This window comes from Alnus glutinosa, chromosome 9 (assembly GCF_958979055.1).
Source record: "Alnus glutinosa chromosome 9, dhAlnGlut1.1, whole genome shotgun sequence".
Taxonomy (NCBI): Eukaryota; Viridiplantae; Streptophyta; class Magnoliopsida; order Fagales; family Betulaceae; genus Alnus; species Alnus glutinosa.
In genome coordinates, this window is record NC_084894.1 from 10237102 (window position 1) to 10264280 (window position 27179).

At 39.1% G+C, this 27179-nt stretch overlaps 1 protein-coding gene across 1 annotated transcript; it reads left to right on the forward strand.

Annotated features, from left to right (window-relative positions):
- Positions 1-9671: 9671 nt before the first annotated feature.
- Positions 9672-26369, forward strand: LOC133878129 (uncharacterized). Its single transcript, XM_062316637.1, has 4 exons — positions 9672-9822; positions 11083-11356; positions 18936-19183; positions 25491-26369. Exons 2-4 carry the CDS (start codon positions 11119-11121, stop codon positions 25845-25847), a joined length of 843 nt encoding a protein of 280 aa, XP_062172621.1. The 5' UTR covers positions 9672-9822; positions 11083-11118; the 3' UTR covers positions 25848-26369.
- Positions 26370-27179: the final 810 nt, after the last annotated feature.

Here is a 27179-nt window from a genome sequence, read left to right on the forward strand (position 1 = left end):
AAAAAGAAAAGAGAGAGAGAGAGGGAAAAAAAAAAAAAGGAAAAGAAACTTAGGTACTGTATGGCCATCACATATAGGCTTGCACATACTGCAAAAGTATGGAAAGTCTACTCAATTAGACGCAAAACCAATAGAATATATTTTCTCAAGTTCTACTGAATTATGTGTGTTGTGTGTACGATCAGCAATTTGAGCTACATTTTATATTATAATATTTATTTGATGGTTGCAAACATCTCATTCTAGGAATTGAGAGTAAATGCTTTATATGAAATATTTATTTGAATTTTGTGCCTTTTTTAGATGCATTATCTGCCAGTTATAGTTGGGCCTATGTCTAGTTATAGTTGAAGAATGTTGTGTTTGTGTTTAGAGAATTTAGTAGTTATAGTTGAAAAATATTGTTATCCTCTTGCAGGATCCCTAAAATGAGTGCTACTTGTGAAGAACTTGAGATAATATCATGTTGTGAGGATTTTATTGAAAATGGACATGTTGACAACAGAACGGTAGAAAATCAAAATGATTTGAAGCAACCAATTGTCAATTCTTCTTCATATAATGATCCTATGGAACCATGTTTTAGTATAGAATTTGATGAGTTAGAAGATGTCCATACATGTTATAATGCTTATGCAAGGCAAAATGGTTTTAGCATTCAAAAAAGTCATTATCGACTATCGAATGATATGTCAATAATTGGGATAGAATATGTTTGTTCAAGAAAATGATTTTATCATAAAAGTTATCAACAAAAAACTTAAACAAATCCGAAGCCTGCAAAAACAATGATAGGATGTAAAGCAATTATGGGTTTAAAGAAAGTGGGGTTAAGATGGACCATACATAAGTTCATAACTAAACATAATCATGATCTCCTTAGCCCTAGAAGTACAAGTTTGGTTCATGGACATAGAGTGGTAACACGTGCTCAGAAAAATCTTATAGATACACACAATGAGTCCAGTGTACCTCCAAGGAAGATAATGTCGGTGTCGAGTAAAGAATCCGGTAGTGACCATAATGTTGGTTGTATTGCTAAAAATGTTGAAAATTATTTAGGCAATAGAAGAAGATTTATTTTTAGAGAGGAAGATGCACAAAAAATGTACAATTATTTTCTCGAGAGACAATGCAAAGATCCGAGTTTTGTTTACGCAATCCAAGTAGATGAGAATGAATGCATGGGCAATTGCTTTTGGGTAGATGCTAGATCACAAGCTGCATACCAATATTTTGGAGATGTTGTTACTTTTGATGCTACCTACTTGACAAATCGTTATAAGATGCATTTTGTTCATTTTACTAGAGTTAACCATCATCACCAATTTATGATGTTTGGATGTGATTTACTCGTAAATGAAATGACTGAATCTTATACATGGTTGTTGAAAACATGGCTTGAGGCAATGCTTCAATGTGCTCCTTCTACAATTATCACAGATATGACAAGGCTATAGGTAAGGCAATTGTAGAGGTATTACCAAATACCACTCATAGATTGTGTTTATGACATATTTTACAAAAAGTTCTAAAACATTTGGCTCATATACATAATAAATATCCATCTTTTCAAAGAGATTTTCGGCATTGGATTCATAATACAATCACAATTGAAGAGTTTGAGATGGAATGGAGTGAAATTGTAGCGAAGAATGAGTTGAGAGATAATGATTGGTTGAAAAAACTTTATATGCGGTGTGAAAAATGGATGTCGGTTTACTTACGAACCACATTTTTTGCCAGCATGTCCACAACTCAACGGAGTGAAAGTATGAATAAGTTTTTTAAAGATTATGTTCGTTTGAGCACAATGGTGAGTGACTTTGTCGATCAGTATGGAAAAGCCTTGAATGCACGTTATTTTAAAGAGAAAGAAAGAGATGTCAAGACAAAAATTTCTAGACCGATTTTGAAAACATGTTACTAGATGGAAGTAGAGGCTGCAAAGGTTTACACAAGAGTAGGGCTGACAAAACGGGTACCTGACATGACTCGTTAAGACCCGCAACCCATTTAAGCACGACCCAAACACGACCCGTTTATGTTAACGGGTCATGCTCCAGACACGACTCGAACATGATAATTTCACGGGTCACCCGACACGACCTGTGAAACCCGTTTAGGTACTGCATGTGAATCGGACTAGGGCTGGCAAAACGGGTACCCGACACGACCCGTTAAGACCCGCGACCCGTTTAAGCTAGACCCAAACACGCCCCATTTATGTTAACGGGTCGGGGCTCCAGACACGACACGAACACGATTATTTCACTGGTCACCCGACACGACCCGTGAAACCCGTTTAACATAATGGGTCGTATCGGGTCGGCACGACCCGACACGACCCGTTTGAACATTCAAAGCTAAGGCAAGCAATTATCTCAAAACCAAATCAAAATCCACAATCAAAACCTCAAATTTCAACTAAATGTTTCACTTTCAGCAATCAAAACAACATCAAATGATTCAAATCAACAATCAAATATTCAGATCGCAAAATCCATCAAAAACTTTACCTACTTGTTGTAAATATTGAAGTAGAAATTAGAATCAGTAGATATTGAAGAGGACCTAAAGGTACCCGTACTAGAGCCCAAACAGTGCCTTGAGCTCCAGCCTCCAAGTCTCCAACGTCTTGAACAAGCTATTGGATTCTGCGCTCTCGCCGAAGCTCTCGGGCACAGAGGTGGTTCTGACAGTCTAACCTCCAAGCTCTTCAATTTCATGGCGCAATCGGACTCAGGCGTGGGGAGTCGAGGACTGAAGACCAAGGCCCGAGCTTGAACGAGACCACGAGTCCACGACCGGCGACTCGGCGAAGGGAGTTAGCAAAGGGCACTGGGGCTTCGAGGACGGACACACTGGGGAGACCGTAGGGCACTGGGGCTTCGAGGACGAAGAACCGGACGAGGACGACGGCGCAGCAGAGAGACTGGGAGAAGAAGAAGAAAATGGAAGAAGAAGAAGAAGAAGAAGAAGAAGAAGAAGAAGAAGAAGAGGGGGGGGGGGGGGCGTTGAATGAAAAAGAAAAGAAGAAGTTAGGGTTTTTTTTTTTTTGTTTTTTTTTTTTGTTTTCTTATGTTAGCTAATAATAATAAATTAATAAATTAATAAATAATTAAATAATAATTTATATATATATATATATATATATATAAAAAAAATCGTGTCTGGCGGGTTACCCGCGACACGACCCGTCAAGCCAAGATAAACGGGTCGACTCGTTTAAGACCCAAACTCGTTCAAGGTAAACCCAAACCCGCTAATTTCATGTCGTGTTTGTGTCGGATTATCTGGTCGTGTCAAAATTGCCAGCCCTAAATCGGACCTCTCCAAGAGTTACACAAGGGCAAAATGGCTTGGTTAAGAACCCCAAGTGATGAAGGCAAAAACTGTTGTTACAACTTACAAAGAACATGATCCATCATTCATCAATGAAGAACCCAAACAAACAAACAAAGCTGAAAAAAATACTAAAAAAATTTCTGAACATAATACCAAAATTTCTGAAGAACCCACAATAATGATGCTATAAAAAATTAAAAATGGAAATCAACTATTAACATACCGGCAGACCTGGCGGTACTGGATGCGACATCGACGGAAGAGAGAGAGAGAGAGAGAGAGAGCGGCAGAGAGACGAGGAGAGCAGAGATGTCGGCAGTCGCAGGTCGGCACCGAGCTGAGACTCCGGAGAGCAGAGACTAGAGAGACTGAGAGAGAGAGCGTTGAGCAGGTCCAGTTTCCGATTGGGCCTCATGGGAGGAAGAAGAAGGGGCGGCGGCGCGGAGCTGAAGAAGAAGAATATGGAAGAAGAAGAAGAGAAGGGCGGCGGCGCGGCGTGGCAAGGCGAGACTGAAGGAAAGAAAAACCAAAAAAGAAATAAGTTAGGTTTTCACTTTTCCCGTTTTCTAGTTTTGTCATTTGTGTTTTAACTGTTTTGAACTTTCGATTTTTGGTGCTAAAAGCCTAAAAGTACAACAGATCATTCCCGAATCCCAATTTCCCCCCCCCCCCTTTTTTTTAAAAAAAAGAGTTAAATGTTAATCGTGTCTGGCGGGTCACCCGCGACTGACCCGCCAGACCGAGATAAACGGGTCATAAAAGGGTCGACCCGTTTATGACACAAACCCGTTTAAGGTAGACTTAAACCCGCTAATTTCGTGTCGTGTTCGTGTCAGGTTGTGTCAAAATTGCCAGCCCTACACAAGAGAGTCTTTTTTGGTGTTTCAAGAAGAGCTATTTAACAGTCAAAATTACACCTCATCAAAACATCGGGAAGAATGAGGGACGAAGATATATAGGGTTGCCCTTCATGGGAGAGAAAGTCCATTTTATGAAGTTGCATTTGAAGTTTTTGATAAGAAGACTGTTTGTACATGCCATAAGTTTGAATTTGTTGAAATTTTGTGTAAGCGCATTTTTCATTTTCATTTTTGGTTAAATAGCTCAGACGTACTTATGGTTAGGCCCATTTTTTTATGGACCTCCATGTCACCCCACCTTAGAAAGTTGACACATGTCTCAATTGCCACATAATCACGTATCACAAATGATATTTATGCTTTCAATACCACATAGGATGAGAGAAAAAAAAATCTCAATTTTTTATTTTATTTTTTTAAAAAAAAGAATTTTAATTATTTTTTTAAACGAAAATATGGAGGTAGCCGGCCACTCCTAGGCCAAAATGGGGGTGGTAGAACCACCCCCAAGGCCAAAGGCCACCCCATGGCCAAAATGGGAGTGGGTTCAGCCAACCCCAATGGCCAACTCTATAATTTTTTATTTTATTTTATTTTTCTTTTGTGGCCATTTAGGGGTAGCCCAACCACCTCTAACGGCCATGGGTGGGTTCGGCCACCCAAAATTAGCCTTTGAGGGGTGGATGAACCACCCTCATGGGCCATGAGGATGGCTCAGCCACCCCTAGACTGGCCAGTTTGGGGGGTTCGAACCCACCCCTTAGCCAAAATGGGGTATATTTTTGTTAAAAAAAAAAAAATCGTTTTTAAAAATAAAAAATTGAGGTATTTTTTTTATTTTTATTTTTTCTCATTCTATGTGGCATTGAAAGTATAAGTATCATCTATGATACGTGGCAACCGGGACGGGTGTCAGCATTATAAGGTGGGTGACGTGGAGGTCCGTTAAAAAAATGGACAGAGGACCGGTAGAAGTACCAACTAGGAATATTCTTTAAATAGAGGTACCACCTATAATGCATTTTAAAACCGAGGCGGCGATTGGATTTAGAGCCTAACCACATGTACCTTTGAGCTATTTAACCATTTAAAAAAAAAAAATCTTTGGTGGACACTATTCCCCAACATTATGTCTTAGAGATATAGACAACTAATGCCAAGAGTCACATTATACATAGCATATCTAGTGATGATATATAAGTAGAAGCACATAATTCTTTCACCTTGATTATAAATAGCTTAATATTGCAATTTTATGAAGTTGTAGAAGTAGGGTGCCAGTCAAAAAGAAAATATGAACATTTTGGCATTGGTTTACAAAAGCTTCATCATGAACTTTTGACAATGGATGAAGATAGTGATAAAGATATAAAGGATGGTGATGTAGGAAGTGCCGAAGATCTTACGTTAAACAACCAAGTACTATCAAACCTTACATTCACCTTGGAAGATCCTCTACATGTTAGTTGTATAAAATTGCCCTTCACATAAAGAAACAATGTATTTACAAAAAAAAAATGCATTTTGATTTAATTTGCATTAAAATCTTATTTTCCATAGAGATATTGTGAATACTAATATGAGGCCAGCTAATTTGTGGTTGATGGATCAACAAAGTTTAGTAAATGTAAATTTTTATTATAACATATCCTCTATCAAGGTAGTTTTTGTCCATTTTCTAATTTTCTTTATTTGTGAATGATTTAATGTGCTCTTTGCCAACTATGGAGTATCCCTCTTCAACTACATTTGCCATGTTTCAAGATCCTGTATATTCATCTACTATAGTTGATATTGGTGTAGATAATATCAACGGCTATGGGAATCCTTGAAGTTGTTAATCTTTGTGTGGTTTGATCTTTTTTGTGATGTTGTAATGCACAAGATATAATTGTATGTGGCTATATGTGACAAGTTTTTTAGTTATGAACATCTATGGTAAATGAGTACTACAGTTCCAAGCCCTCAAACTATTGGATCAGATGATGTTGGATCAGATGCTACTGATATTCAAAACTCAAACAATGACGTTGCACAACAAACCTCAGGAGATGAGACTTCTCATGATAAGGATAGAACAATCTCAAAATCAAAATTGAAGTGTAGCTTGTATTCTATCATTAGACCATTCTGTTGTAATTGATATTTTGAATTTGGAAAATAGTTGTACACGGTTTCAACAGATATTGCAGCAATTATTATAAAAGAAAGTAAAGCTCTCATAAATATCATAAGAGAACATTTCATCAACCACATTACACTCATTTTCCCTTGCACAAACCCACCAAACAACGACCAAAAGCAACATTTTTATTCTCAATGAATTACATACGAACGCCAGTGCTCTGTATAGTATGAAGGGAAAGAAACGAAAAAGAAGAAAAAAATGAATTCCATAATTTTTGAACCTAGAAACTAAAAAAATGCAGTTAGCTAAACCTATCTAACAGTTAGGCTTGCCTAGAGTTCTGAAATCAAGGGGCTCACCAACAACATTATTCAAAGTCTCATTTCCTTTTGTTTTTGTTAATTATCTTGGAAACCAAAACAACGAGTAAAAACAATGCTCTCAGATACAACATAGGACCTTAAAACATAAAAATGCTCCATTGCATCTCAGATACAATCATACAACATTCAATTTAAAGAAAAAAAAAATTGCACAAAAGAACTTCTTCAGGTGCTTTAGCTCGTTAATCTTCCACCACTTGAAAACAAAGCACCAAAAATCTCTTGGTTTGAAGAAAATAGAGCACCCAAAAATCATCATATTTGACAGATGAATCATCATATTTGTCAAGAAACAATAAGCTCTCAGGCTTTAGATTTCTAAGCATAACCCCAACAAAACTTGAGGCTAACTTCACAAGGACACATCAACTTCCCATTCTAAGGTTATGCAAACAAAAACTAATGTACAAAAAAGAAGAAGAAGAATGTATTAGCAAATCAAACACAAGAAAAAGAAAACAGAAAATTGGAGACTTTGAACCTTTTTTTTTTTTTTTGACAATAACTAAATTAGATAATAGAGTATATAATACTTTTTACAGAGATGGCTGGGTGAAGAACCCCGCATCTCATAAAATCAAGAACATCATACATACTAAAATTTAGAAGAAAAAAAGAATGAAAGAAAGAGAGTAGTAACTTCATCAAACCCTGGTCTCGTATAGATTCAGATCTTTCTTTCGGAGCAATTTTGAGGGTGTTATAAGCTTGATTGTTATGGGCATGAAGCTGAAAAGAAGGAACCTGAAGATTGTGGAAATTATGGAAGATGTGCGAAGTGTGGGAAGATGTATGTAGTGTAATGTGGATCCGTTTAATGTAGTAGTTGCTAGAATAGTTAGTGGGTTAGTTATGTTAGTAGTGGATAGATATTTTAGCAGTGGGTTATTGTGGTCCAGTAAGCATGTTAGTGGGTCAGTAGTTAGGTATCAGCAGTTAAGTAATCTTGTATTTAATTCAGTCTTTGAGATTAATGAAAGTAACCGGAAAATTATCCAAGGTTCATCTCTTACCGTGTGTTTGAGTGAAATGACTCATCTCTTAACCGTGTGTTAGAGTGAGAGGAGGGATTGACCTGTTGAAGTATCAAATTGTTATTTTTTATTTTCGTTTATCATTATGTTAATTAGAATTTATTTCTCAAATTTTCAAGCCCTTAACAGAGGGGTTGGATTTCGACGATGTCAGGGTCCATCAACGGCTAAATTGTATCGGAGAATACTTGTGGAGGAGCAGTGGCGACTCTCAGAGCTCTTGGAGTGGGCGGCTTTATTCGAGCCTTGGTAGCGTCTTTCTTAGGCAACGGTGTATGGGTATCGAACCTAGGTATTTGGTGGCATTGGGAACAACGGTGGCTACGAGAAAGAGAGGGACGTTCCAAGGTTTTTTTTTTTTTTTTTTCCTTAAAGCATTCCTAACACCTTCCCAACCATTTTCCCTAAATATAAGGTACAAAACTATTTTTTACTTCCTTATCAAAAAATATTCCATAGTAACTTCCCTTCATTTTTCCCTATATCATTAAAATATTATTTTTTTACTTTTACTTTATTTAAAAGTAGGAAAAAAAAAAGATAAAGTAGAAGATAGGAATAGTGTTTCTCAATGCATTGGCCCTGTTTAGCATTCACCTTTCCCTTCCCCTTCCCCCTCCCCCTTCCCTGACATGTAAGCTTTTTGCAGAGGGCTGAAAAAATTCAGCCATGATAAGACAAGCTTTTTTCATGATTAGACAAGATTTTTTCCCGTTTTACCCCTGTACACAATCACAATTTTTTTTCCTGCCAGGGGTAAAATGGGTAAAACAAAACAGGCTTTATTTTACCCATTTTACCCTTGTATACGATTTTTAATCGGCTGAATTTTTTCCCCTGGCAGGGGTAAAATGGGAAAAAAAGGCTATCCCATCTTGGAAAATGGCTGACTTTTTTCAGCTTTTCTGCCAAAAGCTTGCTCTGTCCGTACACGTCAGGGAATGGGGAGGGAAAGGGGAAGGGAAAGAGGATTACTAAACAGGGCCATTGTTTCTCAATGCATTGGGAAATACCATTCACTTTCTAAAGAAATGAAAATTTTAGGAAAGCTACTGTGGATGGGTTTTTGTAACTTTATTGAAATTTTCCCTAAAACTTAGGGAACATACCCCTTTTAGGGAAGCTGCTATGAATGCTCTTAGTAAAGATAAACATGAAAAATGTTTATCTTAGAAGGAGAGAGACCAGATTCGGTGTTTTGACACTATTTGATTTTTTTTTTTCCCAAGACGTGTCAAGTTTTTATTGAAGGGCACAAAAGACCTTGTTTATGTCACAACCATATTAGAAGTTATTGCTCTGTTTGTTTCGGCGTAAAATGTTTTCCGTCATAAAATATTTTCAACAAAATTATTTTTCAGAAAAAATGATTTTCTTGAAAATATTATCTGGTGTTTGATTGGTACAAAAAAAAATCATAACGGGGAAAAATCACCAACGCCCATTAGTGCTGGAATCTGGCACAGAACAACCGGATTCCAGCCGTACTGGCCAGATTCTTGCCAAATTTGGTTGAATTAGGATTGGTCGGAATCTGATCATTTGTGCCGGATTTCGGCCAGATTCACCGGAATTCGGTAAACGAGAACATTCAGTGGTAGATTCGGACTATTAACAAACTCCAATTCTTGGTAGTAGATGATTCTCACAAACGTGCCTGCAAGAATGAAGAGTTTAAATTCGGAAAACAAAACCGTAAATCGTTTTCCAAAAATTAAAGAAACTTTTATGGTCAAATTGAAAATGATTTTTGTTGAACATTATTTTCGCCCCCACCAAATACCGAAAAATGCCAAAATCATTTTCTAAAAAATTTTTACGCCGAAACAAACGGAGCATAATTTTATAGAGAAGATAAGGCAAACTCTTTCACGAATAAATGGCTAAAGTATGGATGGTCCATATTAAACCCGACCCGCTTCATGGGTCGAATCGGGCACAAAAGGGTTGGCAGACCAAGTTAAAGCCATTTTATTACAGCGTAAACAAGCTAGGGTTCGCTTCCCAATCCTAGCCTCATCACTCAGAGTTGGAGAAGATCCAATATAGAGAAAGGAAGTTAAAATAAGGTAAGAGAAAAGAATTCTTTATTCTTATTTTATTTTTCTAATTTTCGATTTATTATTTCTGTTAATTAATTTATTTATTTTTTGTGCCAAATTTTATTTTATTTTATTTTTCACCTGGGTTTCATACAGTTCTGATTATCAGGGTTCTAGCTGGGTCTCCGGTATTACAACACTTGTTTTCATGTTCTATTTTTAGCTGGGCTTTCATGATTACGTGATAGTCCTTATTTTGTACGTCTTATGTTTGATAAAATGCGTATGAGAAACTGATAGGTCTTTTTGTACTTTACTTTTTAGATATATGTTTGTTCATGCATGTTTGCGTGAATGTTTATGTTCTGTAAGCTGCTAATGGGGTTTGACCACAGTTATTCACATTTTTTTTTTATTATTATGTTGAAGTTCATCGGTGTTTATTTTGGGCATTTTTTTTAAGGCTTCAGGAACTTTGCAACATGGGCTGTTTTACGGTGTATGGTTAAGCCACTTGGTTGTTCCATTGGATAAATTAACTTATGTTGGTAGTGCCATAATATACGCAAATATGCAATAACGCAAGTGCCTTCTTGTTTTTAAGTACTATGCTATTATGCTCATATTGGGTTTAGATTTATTGCACAAGACACGTTTGAGGGATGAGAAAGGACGGCAGTGGAAGTGAAATCGAATTTCATCTCCTCAAAACTGTTTATGGCGATGCAAGCGCACCCTCTAGGTGTTGGAAAGGCAAGGCTTACATGATGTAGTGTTGTGTGCCTCCTGTGGGTCTTGGGGTTTTAGGGTCTAGTGGATTTGTGGGTTTCTTCTTTTCGGGCTAGTTTGGTTGTTCCTGTGTATACTTCTTGTGTACTTAGGGGCGCCTTACACTTTTTTTAATGAAATTTTGTAACTTATAAAAAAAAAGTAAAAAAGAATTGGCTTTGAAAACTTCTCATCTGAGGTTCGTTTCGGTGGTTAGTTGCGTTTCACAGGAAAAGAAAAAGGGGAAAATTTAAGGAGAGCAATTTTTAACCAACGCTTTTCGCTACAGCATGTTGTTCTCAGTTTCTGCTACCAAAAAGGCCTTAACGTTTGCTTATGACCATCATTTTTTGTTAAAAGGCATGTTCATTGTCAAACCCAGTCTTTCCATTTCCATGAAGGGAATGCCTCCTTTCAGTATGAAACGTTGATTCGGTTAAGTCTTTATGAAGGTTTATTCTGCTCCTTGCATTTAATAACTAATTAGACATTGCTTCTGATGGCTGTTATGTTTGACAGGTCTACCATACAAGCTGCCTTGTTAAGCAAATAGTAATGAGACAGCAAGGGCAGTATGCCCATTCTGGTGTCAATACATATGTGGGCAGCCAGATGCATAATGTGTCTGGTCAGAGGATGGAACACAAGCCTGGTCATTTCCAAGGACGGCTAGAGGCCTTCACTCCGGAGAGGGAGCACCCATATGGGACCTCGAATGAAGAGGGACAATGGAGATGGGAAAGGGATGGATCAAAAGTGTCAAATTCAATGGCATCTTATATGTCCAATGAAGGCAAGTGTTATTTGTTGTTTGTGTATGTGTATGTGTGTGTGTGTTGGTGTTGTATGCATGTGTACTAGGGGTCCCTCACATGATAGAGGAAAACTTTTTTTATTTCTATGTTTTCAAGAAGAGGAGAGGGGTTGATGTGTTTAATCACATTTGAGATTTGAACTGTTAAGTCTGAAACTTTTTCTTTTTTATTGATCTTGGCATTCTTAGGCAATTGGGATTATCTTAATTACGTACTTGCCTAAGGCTAATGTATAGACTGATTTTGCTATGAATCTTCTGTTTCAAGAGCTTGTGTCTAGCTTTTTAGCAAAGAAGGGTAAATGGTGATGTTGACTGCAAAAGTTTATAACCTTTTTCACTTTATTGAGTATTTTAAATTAGACGAAGACTTACAGAAAAAAAAAGGACTTTAAATTAGATGATTTTGTCGTTTGTTTCTCGGGTCCTTAGGTTTACTTTTTTCCTGTTGCTTTGGTTATTTGTTGGGTTTTCGGGTTAGCTTTGGTTCTCCTTTGTATACGATCTGTGTACTTGGGGGCGCCTTACGCTTCATGTCTCAATAAAACTTTAATTACCTATCAAAAAAAAAATTAGATGAAGAGGTACAAATATATTTACTCAAGAGGAATCTTGTGTATCTTTGTGTGCATTTCATACATGCTTCTTTTGTTATAGAGCACTTGAGACTGTGATTCTTTCTTCAGAATATTGATGCACTTTTGTGTTCTCCACGTACTTAGGCTAGTTGTCAGATATGTGCATAACCATAACAACCTTTTGTCTGGCAAATAGTTTTTCTCATGTTAAATATTGGTTGAAGTTTAACTCTTTGGGGTGCATTAGAACTAAGTTCCATTTCAGCCTTTTCCTGTCAATCTTTTTTTTTTTTTTTTTTGATAAGTAAAATGTATTGAAAAGGCGCAAAGGGGCGCAACCCAAAGTACACAGGATGTATACAAGGAACCCCTAAAGTAAGGAGGAAAGAGAACAACTATCTAAGAATTCAAAATAGGAACATTCATGCATAGTCTTAATTCTATCCCTCCACATAAACAACATTTGAAACATCTTTCTCTTCAGATTTGACAAATCAGTCTCACAATCTTCAAAGCAGCGAGCATTCCGTTCCCTCCAAATGCACCACATCAAACACAACGGAGCCATGCGCCAAATCTGTAACGAGGTCCGATTACCCTTCTGGCCCCTCCAACTCCCCAACATGTCTTTCACCGACTTCGGCATTACCCACTCCACCCTAAACAATTTCAAGAGCGCCCTCCATAATTCAGTAGCCATCATACAATGCAGAAATAAATGATCAATGGATTCTCCAGCGGATTTACACATAGAGCACCAATCCATTACGATAATGTTTCTCTTACGAAGATTATCCAAAGTTAAAGATTTCCCTAGAGTAGCCGTCCAAACAAAGAAAGCCACTCTCGAGGGAACATTAACTTTCCAAATACTTCTCCATGGAAATGCAGACTGAGTAGGACTCGACATCAACTGATAGTAGGACTTTACCTCAAAAGATTTTTTACGTGATGGCACCCAACACAACTTATCCTCTCCCTCGCTGCTAACTTTGATGTTGTACAAAATCCCAAAAAACCTACTAACCGCTTCGACCTCCCAATCATGAACAGGACGAGCAAACAAAATATTCCATGAGATGATGCCATTTTGTCTCTGCATAATATCCTCCACCCAAGCATCCTTTCTTCTAGCAATAAGAAACAACTCAGGAAAGAGGATCTTCAAAGGAATTTCCCCACACCAAACATCATGCCAAAACAGAACTTTCGAGCCATTCCCGATCTCATATCTCACATGCGCAGCAAAATCATCCCATCCCCTCCTAATGCTTTTCCACACGCCAAACCCATAAGAACCCCCAACCTCCTTAGAACACCAACCACCCCTCAAACTACCATATTTGACCTCCACCACCTTTCTCCAAAAAGCATCTCTCTCCATAGCAAATCTCCATAACCATTTACCCATCAGGGCTTTGTTGAATCTAACCAAACTTCTTACTCCTAACCCCCCCGAAGCTTTAGAAGAACAAATCGTACGCCAATTAACCAAATGAAATTTGAATTCATCTCCAACACCACCCCAAAGGAAATCTCTCTGAAGTTTCTCCAACCGATTAGCCACACCCACAGGAATAGGGAAAAGAGAAAGAAAGTACGTAGGTAAGCTAGAGAGAGTGCTATTAATCAAAGTTAACCTCCCCCCTCTAGATAAACACACCTTCTTCCACCCTGCTAGTCTAGCTTCCATCTTCTCAATAACATTATTCCATATATTAGAATCTTTATATTTAGCACCCAACGGAAGGCCCAAATACTTTATCGGAAGCGATGCCACACCACACCCAAGGATACTAGCCAACTCCTCGACATCCCCTACCTCACCCACCGGAACCATCTCAGATTTGGATAAATTGATTCTCAAGCCCGAAACTGCTTCAAAACAAAGCAACAAACACCTCAGGTCTCGGACCTGATCAACAACAGGATCATAGAAAATCAACGTATCATCCGCAAATAATAAATGGGAAACCTTCATGGCAACCTGGGAACTCGATCCCACTGAGAAACCCGATAACCGCCCACTATCCACTGCCGCATATGTCATCCGACTGAATACCTCCATCACCATCACGAACAAGAGCGGGGACAAAGGATCCCCTTGTCGAAGACCCCGAGAACTACGAAAGAACCCTGAAGGCGACCCATTTATAATGATGGAAAAGCAAACAGTAGAAATAGCATGAGCAATCCAGCCAACCCATTTTTCCCCAAAACCACATCTTTTTAGAACGTAAAGCAGAAACTCCCAATTGACATGATCATAGGCCTTCTCCAAATCCAATTTGCAAATAATGCCCGGAATTCCTGAACGAATCCTACTATCCACGCATTCGTTAGCCACCAACACTGAATCCAGAATTTGCCTCCCCTTTACAAAAGCATTCTGAGATTGAGAAACAACCTTCCCCAATACCACCTTCAACCTATTAGCCAGAATCTTAGAGATGATTTTATACATACCACCTATTAAACTAATAGCACGAAAATCCTTGATATCCACCGCTCCGGCCTTCTTTGGAATCAACGACACAAAAGTAGCATTAAGGCTCTTTTCAAATTTACCGGTAGAATAAAACTCCTTGAGCACCGCAAAAATATCATACTTCAATATCTCCCAACACTTCTGAAAGAATGCCATAGAGAAACCATTAGGCCCAGGAGCCTTATCCCCTTTGAAATTCTGAATAACCGCCCAAATTTCATCTTCCTCAAACTCACGTTCCAACCAGATTCTATCTACTTCATCAATGGAAGAAAAAGATAAGTCATCTACCTTTGGTCTCCATTGATATTGCTCACTATATAGCTTCGCGTAGAAGTCTACAATGTGATCTTTGATAACTGCACTATCCTCAGTCAATTGACCATCCACCACCAGTGCCTCAATCATATTATACCTTCTATGAGAATTAGCCACACGGTGAAAAAATTTCGTGTTGCTATCCCCCTCTTTTAACCACAGAGCCCTAGACTTCTGTCTCCAACTGACCTCTTCAAGAAAGACATGCTGCTCTAAATTTCTGGAAGATTCTACTCTCTTTAATTTTTCTTCATCAGATAACGGCCTCTCCTCTGCAATCAAATCCAGCTCACACAGTTCAGTCTCAAGCTTCTTTTTATTAGCCCCTACATTCCCAAACACTTCCTCATTCCATTTTCTAAGGTCATGTTTCAAAGCTTTTAATTTCCGAGCGAACACATAGCTAGGCGAACCTTCAAACACATAAGATCTCCACCAGCCCTTCACCAGCTCCTCAAAACCATCAACTTGCAACCACATATTCTCAAACTTAAAAGACCCCCTGCCTCGTCTCCCGATGCCGCAATCCAAAAGCAAAGGATAATGATCCGAAAGAAGCCGAGGCAAACGCCTTTGAGAAACCTCAGGAAAATACTCCTCCCAATCTGGAGACAGCAAAAAACGATCTATTCTGGACCACGAACGGCAATTAGACCAGGTGGATCTCCCTCCAACCAAAGGAAGATCAATGAGAGCCTGATCAAAAATGAACTCAGAAAACTCAACCATAGCATGGGTAGATCTCCCTTCCCCCCCTCTTTCGCTCGGATACCGGACAGCGTTAAAATCCCCCCCATACACCAAGGCATCTCCCAAATATTCCTCACACCCGCCAATTCATCCCAAAGGCCTCTTCTATCACAATCATCATTAGGCCCATAAACACCCGCAAAACCCCACTCAAAATTGTCTGACACATTACGAAAAGCACAGGCTACCACATATCTCCCCACATACTCTTCAAACTTCTCAACTACTCTTCTATCCCACATCAACAAAATACCTCCCGAAGCCCCATTAGAGCCCAAATACACCCAATCCACATATGCACAGCCCCAAACACTATAAACCAACTCCCTGGTAATTAACTCCAATTTTGTTTCTTGTAAACATATAATGTCTGCCTTCCATTCCCTCAACAACCCCCTAATCTTCGTTCTTTTCTCAAACTCATTCATGCCCCGCACATTCCAAGAAATGATCTTTGGCTTCAACATAAACAATTGCCTACCCTCCCCTTCCTAGTCAACCTAGATGATTGACCTCCTTTCCCATCATAATTCACCGAACACTCTAACCTCTTCACTTCACGTTGTCCACGGTTCCCCATAGTACTACTATTATTGTTATGCCTCACTCTATCAGAAAACCGTTGTGCTTCTATACCATTGAATAAATCCATCATCTTCTCCTCAAGGCCTGGACAAGAAATTCCAACAACTTTGCAAAAACCTCTAATTCTCTCAAACACCCAATCTGATGACTCAATTCCTAAATCTTTCTCCATAACAGCCAAAGGCATAACATCCAGCAACTCATTATCCCCCAAATTCTCCTCTATGCTAGTCATCAAGGCTAAACTGTTAACCCCCTCACCCTTCTCCCGACAATCAAGATCACTCATTACAACATCCACCTTACCACTCACTTCAATCATTTCTAAGCCTCTGCACTGTGCTGCCATCTCTCCCAATCCAATACCAAATTCTGCCTGTTTCAGACTTTCGAACCCTTGCTCCCCTACCTCTCTGCCGTCTCCTGCCTCTACACTCAAACCAGAATCCGGTCCGAGCTTACCCAACCTCTCGCTTTCACTGCCCTCGTGAACCCGCTCCTCCTCCTCCTAATTTTCCGCCTGTCCAGGACTATAGACGAGCGAAACCTGGTTCTCAATCGGTGTGGCCTCCTCTGTGGCCGTTTTCAACCCTCCGATGACCCCTTCATCTCCCTCTGAACCAGCTCCATTATCCTCCATAGAGATCCCCGCATGCACAGCATCCCGACTCCCCAACCTTCCAGACCCGGAACCGGAATGGACAGGATCGGAAATTACCTCCAGTGAGCTCATCGGTGATATCTGCCTTTGCTCAGCCTTTTCCTCCACCGACTCCGTTGTCGACCCAGTTTGGACCTTCTGCCTAAGTAGAACCCGACGCTTGTAGGTTAACTGTGGGCTTCCACACAATTCCTGGACAGCTGCTTCTTTTCCTTTATCCTTAATCCCCTCTTGGTCCTGCGCAATGAAGCCCAGAGCAACCTGACCCACTTCGTTGTCTGTTTGACCTTTGTTTGGGCTTTCGATAGACTTGACCTCATCCCTCAACAGGCCCAACTCCAGCCGACCCAGCCATCTAGTAACTTCTTCTCGGATGGAGACAAGCAATTTTTTGAATTCTGCCAGCTGTAATTGCCCTTCCATAGAAACCACAGGGACGTTCAGCATGGATTGCGCTCCACCAATAGCTGTACAGTCTCCTCCCTCCGTCATCGCCGCCTGCTTCTCCGATCTTGCCAAAATAGACAAGGATTGCTCTCCTGAAATACCCAGATTACCCTTGCTTGATTCTCCTTTCTCCGGCTCACTGCCGTGCCCTATCAACGCCGCCGCAAACGTACGGCCATCACGAAGCGCCGGTTTCATCTCCTTCATTGCAGCACTTGGTATATTTCCGCCTGTTTTCCCCCCAGTGGCTTTTCTTTTGAGGGATTTCTCTAATCTTCTCAGTTGCGCTAGACAATTAGCCCACCCACAACCTACTCTTCCCTCTGGTATCATCACAGACGATCTTCTTCCTCCAAAAGCATACTCTGACAGTTCCAAGAATCTTCCGTGATCGTTCCCCCTCCGTTGCAGGATAAACACCGTAGAACCAACCCGATATGTCCTGCAAAAATCCCGTATCTCCCCAACCTGCTTCAGTTCCTCCATCGATCTCCTAAACCATCCTACACTTAACGTATTCAGGAACACTGCCCTAAAGAGGCCCTTATTCCACTCAGCTAGCCGAACTCCATCCCCAACGCAGACATCCGACCGAAACTCGAACGATTTCGCTTCAACGTAAAAGTATCCGACATAACCCATCTTCATGCATGAATTTCTTATCTATAGTGTAATCTCAGTGGGAGGATAAAAATATAAGTTTGTTGGACCCTTTTTTGGCCAATCATAAGGAGATGAATCATGGAATTTAGTTATAAACATATCTGATATATTAAAAATGGTGTCTATAATAAATTGTTGTACTCTTTTGCTCTCATAATTAATGTTGCCTTGCATATAACCTGTGCCATGTAGTTCTTAAGTAGACATTCAAGAATTTTGATGCAAATGTGAAACTGGTCTTGTCTCCTGCCCCTTTCATAGCCATTTTCTTGTTTACCACATTGCAGAGCTTTCCATGCATATTTCTTCCATATGTTATACTGTTTCTAGTGAGACAAAAACCCTTACTCATGTAGGACATTTAGATATGACTCGTGTGGATTGGTAAACTGATGGTATCTTGTGGTTCAATTAGACAGCAATGATTTGATAACATCCCCTTTTGTGAAGCATGTAGGATTTTCCAAATGTCTTAAAATTAATGAGCAAAGGAGACCTCTTTGCAAGGCTTTTTGTAACTAGTGTGTCTGTATACCTACCCTAAAACAATAAATCTAATATCATATCTAGAAAAAGGAGTAAAAGGTTTTTTTTTTTTTTTTTTTTTTTTGGGTTGAGGAAAAACAACAGCGGTGATTTTAGTAGGTTTTTGCTTTTCTCCATTTAGAGCAGAGTTAGGAGGCCGAGGTTAGTGGCTTATTCAACAATGGCCTAGTTGATGTTAGTGGCTAACTTCAACAATGGTCTGGTTGAAGTTAGGAACTTTGATTTACTGTATCACCTAGGAAGAAATTTCATAGGGGCTTAACTTTGGCACCCATAGCTCTCTTTTTTTTTTTTTTTTTCCTCCTCATTACCAAAATAGTGAGACAACTGTTACCTAAAACAGAGTACCCTTGTTATAATTGTATAGACGTTTTCCAGTATTAGTTTGTGTTTTTTACATACCATTATTTCCTTCATAAACCCACGTCTAACTTTATAATTGTCAAGGTTTTGACATGCCTTTATATTCTAACACTAGTTCTGGACTCCTTATACTTGAGACACATGTTTATTGTCATGTAGGTCAAGGGGGTGATGCTCCAAGATCCTATTTTCAGGGTCAGAGGCCTGATCCAAAACTGGATTTGGAGAAACAAAGCAACAGTGATCCCAGATCTCAGACGCATGAAGAAAATATGAACATTGTATATGAGGGCAATCCTTTGTCACAGACTTTTGAAAATCTTGAGCAGAAATTCCGTGATGACATTATAAAACTAGCCAAGGAGCAGAATGACACTGAGGATGCTGAAAATGCTAGACATAGAGAGGTTAGTAGATATTTGCATTTTCTTCTTAGCTACTGTGGCTGACTTGTTATTTCTGTTTTCATGAGGCTAGAAAAATGTTGGTTACTTGTGTAAAAAAAAAATGTTGGTTAAAGTATGTATGCCTTGGTCCCTAAAAAATCACCTGAGTTTCAGTTTCATCTCCACAATATTTATATATATTTGTGTCAATTTATTGTATAATTATTTCAAAATGATTCTATCTGGTCTTTCTACACTTTAGTGTTACTTGAAATGACAAAAATTGTTTGTCTCATTTTCTTCTTTTATGCTGATGTCACACATCACAGACTTAAAAGAAGCCTAGTCAGCAAATCCTTAACCATTTAAGGGGGGATTAGTGACTCATTGACCAGCCTTATAAGACTGTATTGGTCTTGTTACTCACTAATCCCACCACAAATTGTCAGGGGATTGCTGACTAGGCTTCTCTTAGGTCCGTTATGTATCACATTATCATTAAAAAGGGACGTCAAAAATTTCTATCAGGTGATGCCGTAGTACAGAATGACCAGCATGACTAGCTTCAAAAAATACATGGACTAAATTGATGCAAAAAATTTTACAAGGCAGAATCTGAAATTCAGGTGATTTTTCAGGTATGCTTTAACAAAAAATGATCTGGTTCTTGCTGACAGCATCGAGAAAATTTCAAACATAACTTTTTCCAAAAGAAATGTTTCAGTATTTTTTGCCCTTTTTAAATTTTTGGCCGACATTGGGAAAAGCTGCAACACTCCAAACATTAAGTTGAATCTAGATGCCTCTAGAAGGGGGAGAAATGCTATGCAATGGTAGTTTAATCATATTGTAAAAGTCCATGGGCCTAACTCACTCTCAAAAGACTCATTGAGAGAGGAGGGGTGTCCATGACTTATAAAGTCCCCAGGTCATGTATTTCTTGGCGATATGGGACACTTTAACACGCTCCCTCACGTGTGGTAACTTTGGCCAAACACGTGTTTAACATTGGGAGGGAAAGACCAATCATCGTCCAAGGAACGCCTACCTCACTCTCAAAAGACGCCTTGAAAGAGGAGGGGTGTCCATGACTTATAAAGTCCTCAAGTCATGTATCTTTTGGCGATGTGCGACACTTTAACACATGTAACAGCTTATATAAATTAAGCAGGTGGTTATAGTTAAATCTTGTAATATTTTTAATTTGTAGTGGTATGTCAAGGACTGCCTAGTATGTTTATATCTATGTAGGCATGCTGGACACACAAACATCCACATACATATTAATTGGTGAGTAATCAAGATGGCAACAATATGGATTTAAGATGAGCACCCTCCTCCAACACCATACTTGTACCAAGATATTCTTTTTCCTGACCAGCTCTGAATCCTGAATTTTGGTTGGAAAGACAAGGTGCAAAATGTAAGTGGGATGGCATATGTCAAGGCAGTTGGTTAATCTAGATACACAACTTCATATAAACATAAGATAGTGTGCATGCGACAAGTTGAGAGGGGTAGGCAGGCATGCCTTTTTAGAGCGCTCATGTCCCTGTTCCTCTATGAAATTGTGTGGGGTTACCACATCTGTAAATTGTTGTTATCAGTTTAAGAGGCATTGTTATTTTACTAGACAATGGATACAATCATTTGAATTTATTTATTTATTTTTTATATAAGTAATTGAAATATAAAAAGAAAATGCATAACTCTGGTACACAATAAGTATATAAGAGGAACGCCTAACTAGAAAGAAAAAAAATAAAAAATAAAAATTGGTTAATAAAATCATGAACAGTAAGCAAATTAGGAAATTCTAAAGCAATTGCCTAGTGGAAAAGAGTATTGAAGAAGAAAGATTTTAAATCCACCATCGTCCTATTGCAGTCTTCAAAACTCCTATCATTTCTTTTCTTCCAACTACTCCACAAGAGACAGGATGGTACCATCTTCCACATAGTTGCGCTCTGATGATTGCCCCTCAACCCTCTCCAATAAGTAAAAAGATCAACCGCTCTTCTCAGCATCGCCCAAGTTACCCTAGTATGACTAAAGATAGCACTCCATAAGGCACTAGCAATCTCACAGTGGAGAAAAAGATGATCAACAGACTCCTTAAATCTCTTACAAATACAGCACCAGTCCACCACAACGACATACGGCTTATGTAAGTTGTCCATGATAAGGATCCTTTTTAGGGCAGCCGACCAAGCAAAGAACCTGCTCTTAAGGGGACCTTATTTCATCAAATACTCGTCCAAGGGAAAGGAGTACCATCATGATGAACAAGGACGTTATCAAACGATCTAACGTCGAACAACTCTATTTTGGAAGGGACCCATGAAAGCTTGTTTTCACCTCCCCGACCCACTCTCAAGGAATACAACAAATTGAAGAACGAAGCGAAGACTTTCATCTCACAATCTTGAGCTGCTCTGATAAAGCTTACTTTCCACTAATGGGGAGCCACTAGAAACCTCCAAATGATCCATCGCAGAGTCATCCTTAATGCGAGATATATTATACAAATCTGGGAAAGCTTTAAGTTCTTGATCTCTACACCACGTGTCATTCCAAAATCTAATATCATAGCTATTCCATACCTCAAATCTAGTATGACTAGCAAACTCCCCCAGCCCCTCCTGATATTTTTTCATAACTCCATCCCAAACAATCCATGAACCTCATTAGAACACTACTCACCCCATGAGCTACCGTATTAGAATCCACTACTACTCCACAAAGCCTCTCTTTCATGCATATCGCGCCACAACCACTTCCCTAAGAGAGCACGATGGAATAGGAACAAGTTTCAAACTCTCCAACCCACCTTTAGAATTTGGAGAACAAACCTTGGACCAGTTTACTAGGTGATACTGAACTCTCCACCTAGCTCATCCCACAAGAAATCTTGTTGTAGCTTTTCTATGTGATTGCAACACCAGCTAGAAGAGAAGAGACAAGAAATACATAGGCAAGTTGGAAAGGGTTCTCTTTTTCATTGTTTGCAAATGACACATCGATATTTTGCGAGCCAAACCCTGATCATCTTCGCTACATGCGTTGTTTGTTCTTGTGCTTTGAAGTTGTCTCAGGTTTTAGAATTAATATGGCTAAATCAAAATGGTTGATGCTAGCGATGTCACTAATGTTGATGGTTTGGCTAGCATTTTGGGTTGTAGAGTCTCTTCTTTGACTATGAAGTATCTGGATCTTTTGTTAGGAACTTCTTTTAAGGCCAAATCTATTTGGGATGACATTATTGAGAAGATGGAGCGTCATTTGGCTGGTCGGAAAATGATGTACTTGTCTAAGGATAGGAGGATTACCTTGATAAAGAGCACCTTATCTAATTTGCTTACTTATTTCATGTCTGTTTTTTAAAGATGGAGCGTCATTTGGCTGATCGGAAAATGATATACTCATCTAAGGATTGGAGGATTAACTTGATAAAGGGCACCTTATCTAATTTGCTTACTTATTTCATGTCTATTTTTTTCCCTCTCTACGGTTGTTGCCAATTGCATAAAGAAGTTACAGTGGGACTTCTTGTGGGGTGGTATAGGTGAGGAGTTCAAATTTCACTTGGCTAGTTGGTTCAAAGTTTGTTCTTTGATCTTAAAAAGGGGTTGGGAGATTGAAATCTACGTTTGTTCAACTGAGCTCCTTTGGGGAAGTGGTTATGGTGCTAAGTGCATGAGAGAGAGGCTCTATGAAGGGTGATAATGGATTCTAAGTATGGCAACTCGTGGGGTAGGAAGTGTTCTAATGATGGTCATGGGTCATATTTGAGGTGAATTTTTTAGTCATACTAGATTTGAGGTGGTAGATGGATCCAATATTATAGTTTGGCATGACGTGTAGTGACTCAGATTGGTCCCTTAAGGTAGTTTTGCCTGAAACGTTAATTTTATCAAAGTGGTGCATGACTGGGAGGTAGATCTCTTTACTTTGTTCTTCAATATGTTGTACTCCTTTTCTTGTTTATTAAGAATACTAGTTTAAGTATCTCTCCAGACTCTCTTGTCCTGCTCTTTTCAAAAAACCCTTAGCCTACTTTGCTTCGCTTGTGAGGGAGGGAAGATGGATCCCATCCTCCCTCCCTCCTCCTCTTCTGGTTCCTCTCCAGTCTAGGTTCTCTTAGCTTTTCTTCTTCGCTTGGGTCTTTTAGTTTTGGGGTTTTCTTTTGTTGGGGGTAGTTCTCAGTGGTTGGGTTTTCCGGCGCGCTCGCGACCCGCTCGTGACCTCACCGGCTTGTTCCGGTCCTTGCCGATGTCGCTGTCTCTATGGTTGCCGCCGCGCCGTTGTGGGTGGCCGTTTTTGTTCATGCGCTTCTTGGGTTGTAGATCTACGGGTTTTGGGGCCTCCTCGCTGTCCACTTGCCTCTCCGGAGGACTCTTCGTCGTGGTCCGACTCTTCTTCGCCGTCGGAATTGCTGCGGGTGGTCGCCACGCGCCGTTCCGTCGCGAGTAGCCGTGGGTGTTTCTGTTTTTTGGGTTCTAGATCTGCTGCGTATGGGACCTCTCCTGCACACACGCGCCTCTCTGATTGCTTCTCCGGCAATTTCCGCTTCTTCCTGTGGTCCTTCTGGCTGGTTTCGCACCGCTCCGGTTGCGCGTGTCTACACGCGCCGGTGGCGCCTTACGCTCTGGCTTTTCTTTGTATTTTGGGATTACTTTCTTGTATTTGGGGTATTGTTGTGTGGGTTTTGGGGGTATTGATTGGGGGTTTTCTTGGGTTTGGGGGGTTTTCTTCTTTGGGGGTTTTCTTTGTACGAGGGGAGGTTTCTTTGTATCTTGGGTTTTATTGTATCATGGGGGGTTCTTTTGAATCTTGGGTTTTATTGTATTATGGGGATTACTTTGTATCTTGGGTGTTGGATGGAGGGTTCTATTGGGTTTTATTTTATTATGGGGGTTACTTTGTATCTTGGGTGTTTGTTGGAGGGTTTCTATTGTATCTTGGGTTTCATGTGGGTTTTGGGTGTTGTGGGTATGTAGTTTCTTATGGGTTTTTCATGTGGGCTAGCTGAGTTGTTCCTGTGTATACTTCATGTGTACTTAGGGGCGCCTTACGCTTTTTTAATGAAATTTTCTTACTTATCAAAAAAAAAAAAAAAAAAATGTTGTACTCCTTTAGATTGAGACAGGACGTTGGAGACAAGCTTTGTTAAGCCCCTTCCAAGAAATGGTTGTTTGATGTTAGATCATTTTATAAAGTCCTATCTTCCCATGATTGCAGTCATTTCCCTCGGAGGAGTATTTGGCAGAATAAGGTTCCCTTAAGAGTGGCATTCTTTGCTTGGTCAATTGCGTTAGGGAAGAACCCCACTACAGATAATCTAAGAAAGTGGCGTATCATAGTGGTAGATCATTGTTGTATATGTAAGAAGATTAGGAAATCCGTTGATCACCTTTTACTCGACTGTGAGGTTGCTAGTGCCTTATGAGATTCTATTTTCCATATTTGTTTGGCCTAGACTGGGTCATGTATAGACGAGTGGTAAATCCCTTTGCATGTGGATAGGTCATTATGGTATTCTAGTGCAACATTGTGGAAGATGATTTTGTTGTGCATAATGTGGTGTATTTGGAGAGAGAGAAATGATTGCAGCTTTGACGATCGCGAGAGGACAGAGGTAGAATTAAAGGCTTTTTTCTTTAATACCCCTGTGCCATTGGGCAGCTGCCTATGTTTACTTTCATATTTATAGTTTTTACAATTTTCTTGCTCTTTTTTCTTTTTTTTAGTTAGGTGTTTCTCTTGCATACATCCTATATATACTTGGGTTACGCCCTTATGTTTTTTTTAATTTTAATCAAATTCGATTACTTAAAAACAATACATCCAAACTTGAGGAGGGACTTACCTGGTCTGCTTACTGCCTCCTCCTACCGTGATGCTGGCAGTTTTTGCAAAAGTTTTTCAAACAAAGGTTGAAGGACAGGATGCCGGACTCAGCTCAAATTTACCAAAGCTTATTTCATACCTAGCTCTGTTTTCAGCCCTTGCCTGTAAATTTGACAAATTTTGAAGTGAGCATGTGGACACAGCAGTCATGGAGTAATTACATATATTTTATATATCACTTAAAAGTTTGAAACAATGTCCAAGTGGTGCCAAATCTGATACATATTAAATAATGTGTGTTTCATTTTGTGGTACAATGTGAAATGAAGAATTGATAGTTTGGGCTTAAGTTTTGGTGAGTTAGTCACATCCCTCACTAAAGAAAAGGGATGTCTGTGGCTAACTGCTGCTTGACCCTCAGAAATGCTGCTGAAGTTTAACATGGTTTTTATCTTGCACAATGGTCTTTCATTTTCAGAAAATAAACGCAATAAATGCTCAGTATGAGGAACAATTAGCAGCACTTCGAGCACGGCATGCCATCCGTAGAGATGAATTCCTACAGAGGGAATCAAATGCACGGCAGCATCAGCACCAGCAAGCCTTGATGGATCAGTACCCTAAAAGTGGCATGGGATCTAGTGATCCTCATGGTTACAGTGGAATTGCGACCTCAGCTGCTGTGGCAGAAGCACATAGAGGCTACAATACTGATGATTTTGATTCCTACAGAGAACGGGCTCGATTTCTTGGTGATGCCCGGGAGCATGGACTTGAGCCAAGAGGTTCGTACCCTGGAGGTCGTGTCTATGATACTCGCTCACGCTACTACTAATTGAGTTGCTTAGATCACATTGCCTTACTGGTTTCTCCTGTCCAGGTCTATTCCTTATCGTTTAGGCTGCTTGTACTAACATTAGTACTCCCATAATCTCTATCTTCTGCAGTGTTATACTATTTCTTTCTTTATCACAATCAAGATCTCTTCTGTTTCAATTAGTTGTATATTTCAGCATCGAGAAGCATATTTGAGAAACATTTTTCCTGAAATCTAAGCATCCGTGGTTGGATACACTACTTGCTGATATATGCTTCTGATATGCAAATTAGCATGCTGTTGATATATTGCTTTGGAAATGTGTAATTCTTTGAAGGCTCGAGTATTCTCTAAACACAAAAGAGCTTCAAGAAATAGCGTGATAATGAAACTGGCATCTTGCATGTCTCTTGTGACTGGTGAGAAATAGTTTAATTGAAAGATGTGACTAAACTCTTGTACAAACAAACGCATAATTATGGAATTTGAGGAGATATGAGGTTCCTTTTCACTCCTTAATGTGACCAATTATTATTACAATGGTGCACTCTCCTGTGTGATATGTGTTATCTGCAGCTTTGTTGGCTGGTCAAAGTTGTTCGTTATCGGAAGTTGCATGACTGCAATTAGGGCCGAAATAGAGACTTGGGCCAAGTATTAAAAGTTAAGAGTTTGATTCATTTATTTATTTGGAACATGAGTTGAATTCGAGTTTATGATCGAATTAGATAATCGGTTTAATTATTTATTTGAATGAATTCGAGCTTATTCATGAGTTGTTCAAGTAACTTATCTTTCTTTTTTTATATAAAGTAAATATTGTCATTGTTTGTATTTTTCATAAATAAATACTAATAATTAGTTACTTAATTATAAGACAAATAATTTTAATTTCATAAACTTATAAAATAAGATAAAAATTAACATCACTAATATTATATTTATAATAAATCATATAATTTTTTTTTTTTTTTTTATCAAGAAATCTTCTATTTATATTGTATCTTTTACCTAAAAACTTAAATAATCTAACCTCGAGTCTATGTTTGTTTTTTATAGATTGTATATACATTCATCACACACAAGATTCAAACTATATGTCTATATCTATCATATTAAAAAGATAATTTTCTTTCATTTTTTTAATAATAATAAAAATGAAGTTATGCAAGTTTATACAAGTTGAGCTGAGTTTATATGAGCCCCAGGTCAAGGAGATGTTGGGAGCGAGAGTAGACTGACGGATTATTCTCATGATGGTGGACAAATGCCAGAGTTCTATGCTCCTAGTACTGCACCAAACTCTTTCACCTTAAGAGCTTGCTCAGCATTTGTATGTGTGAGAATCCA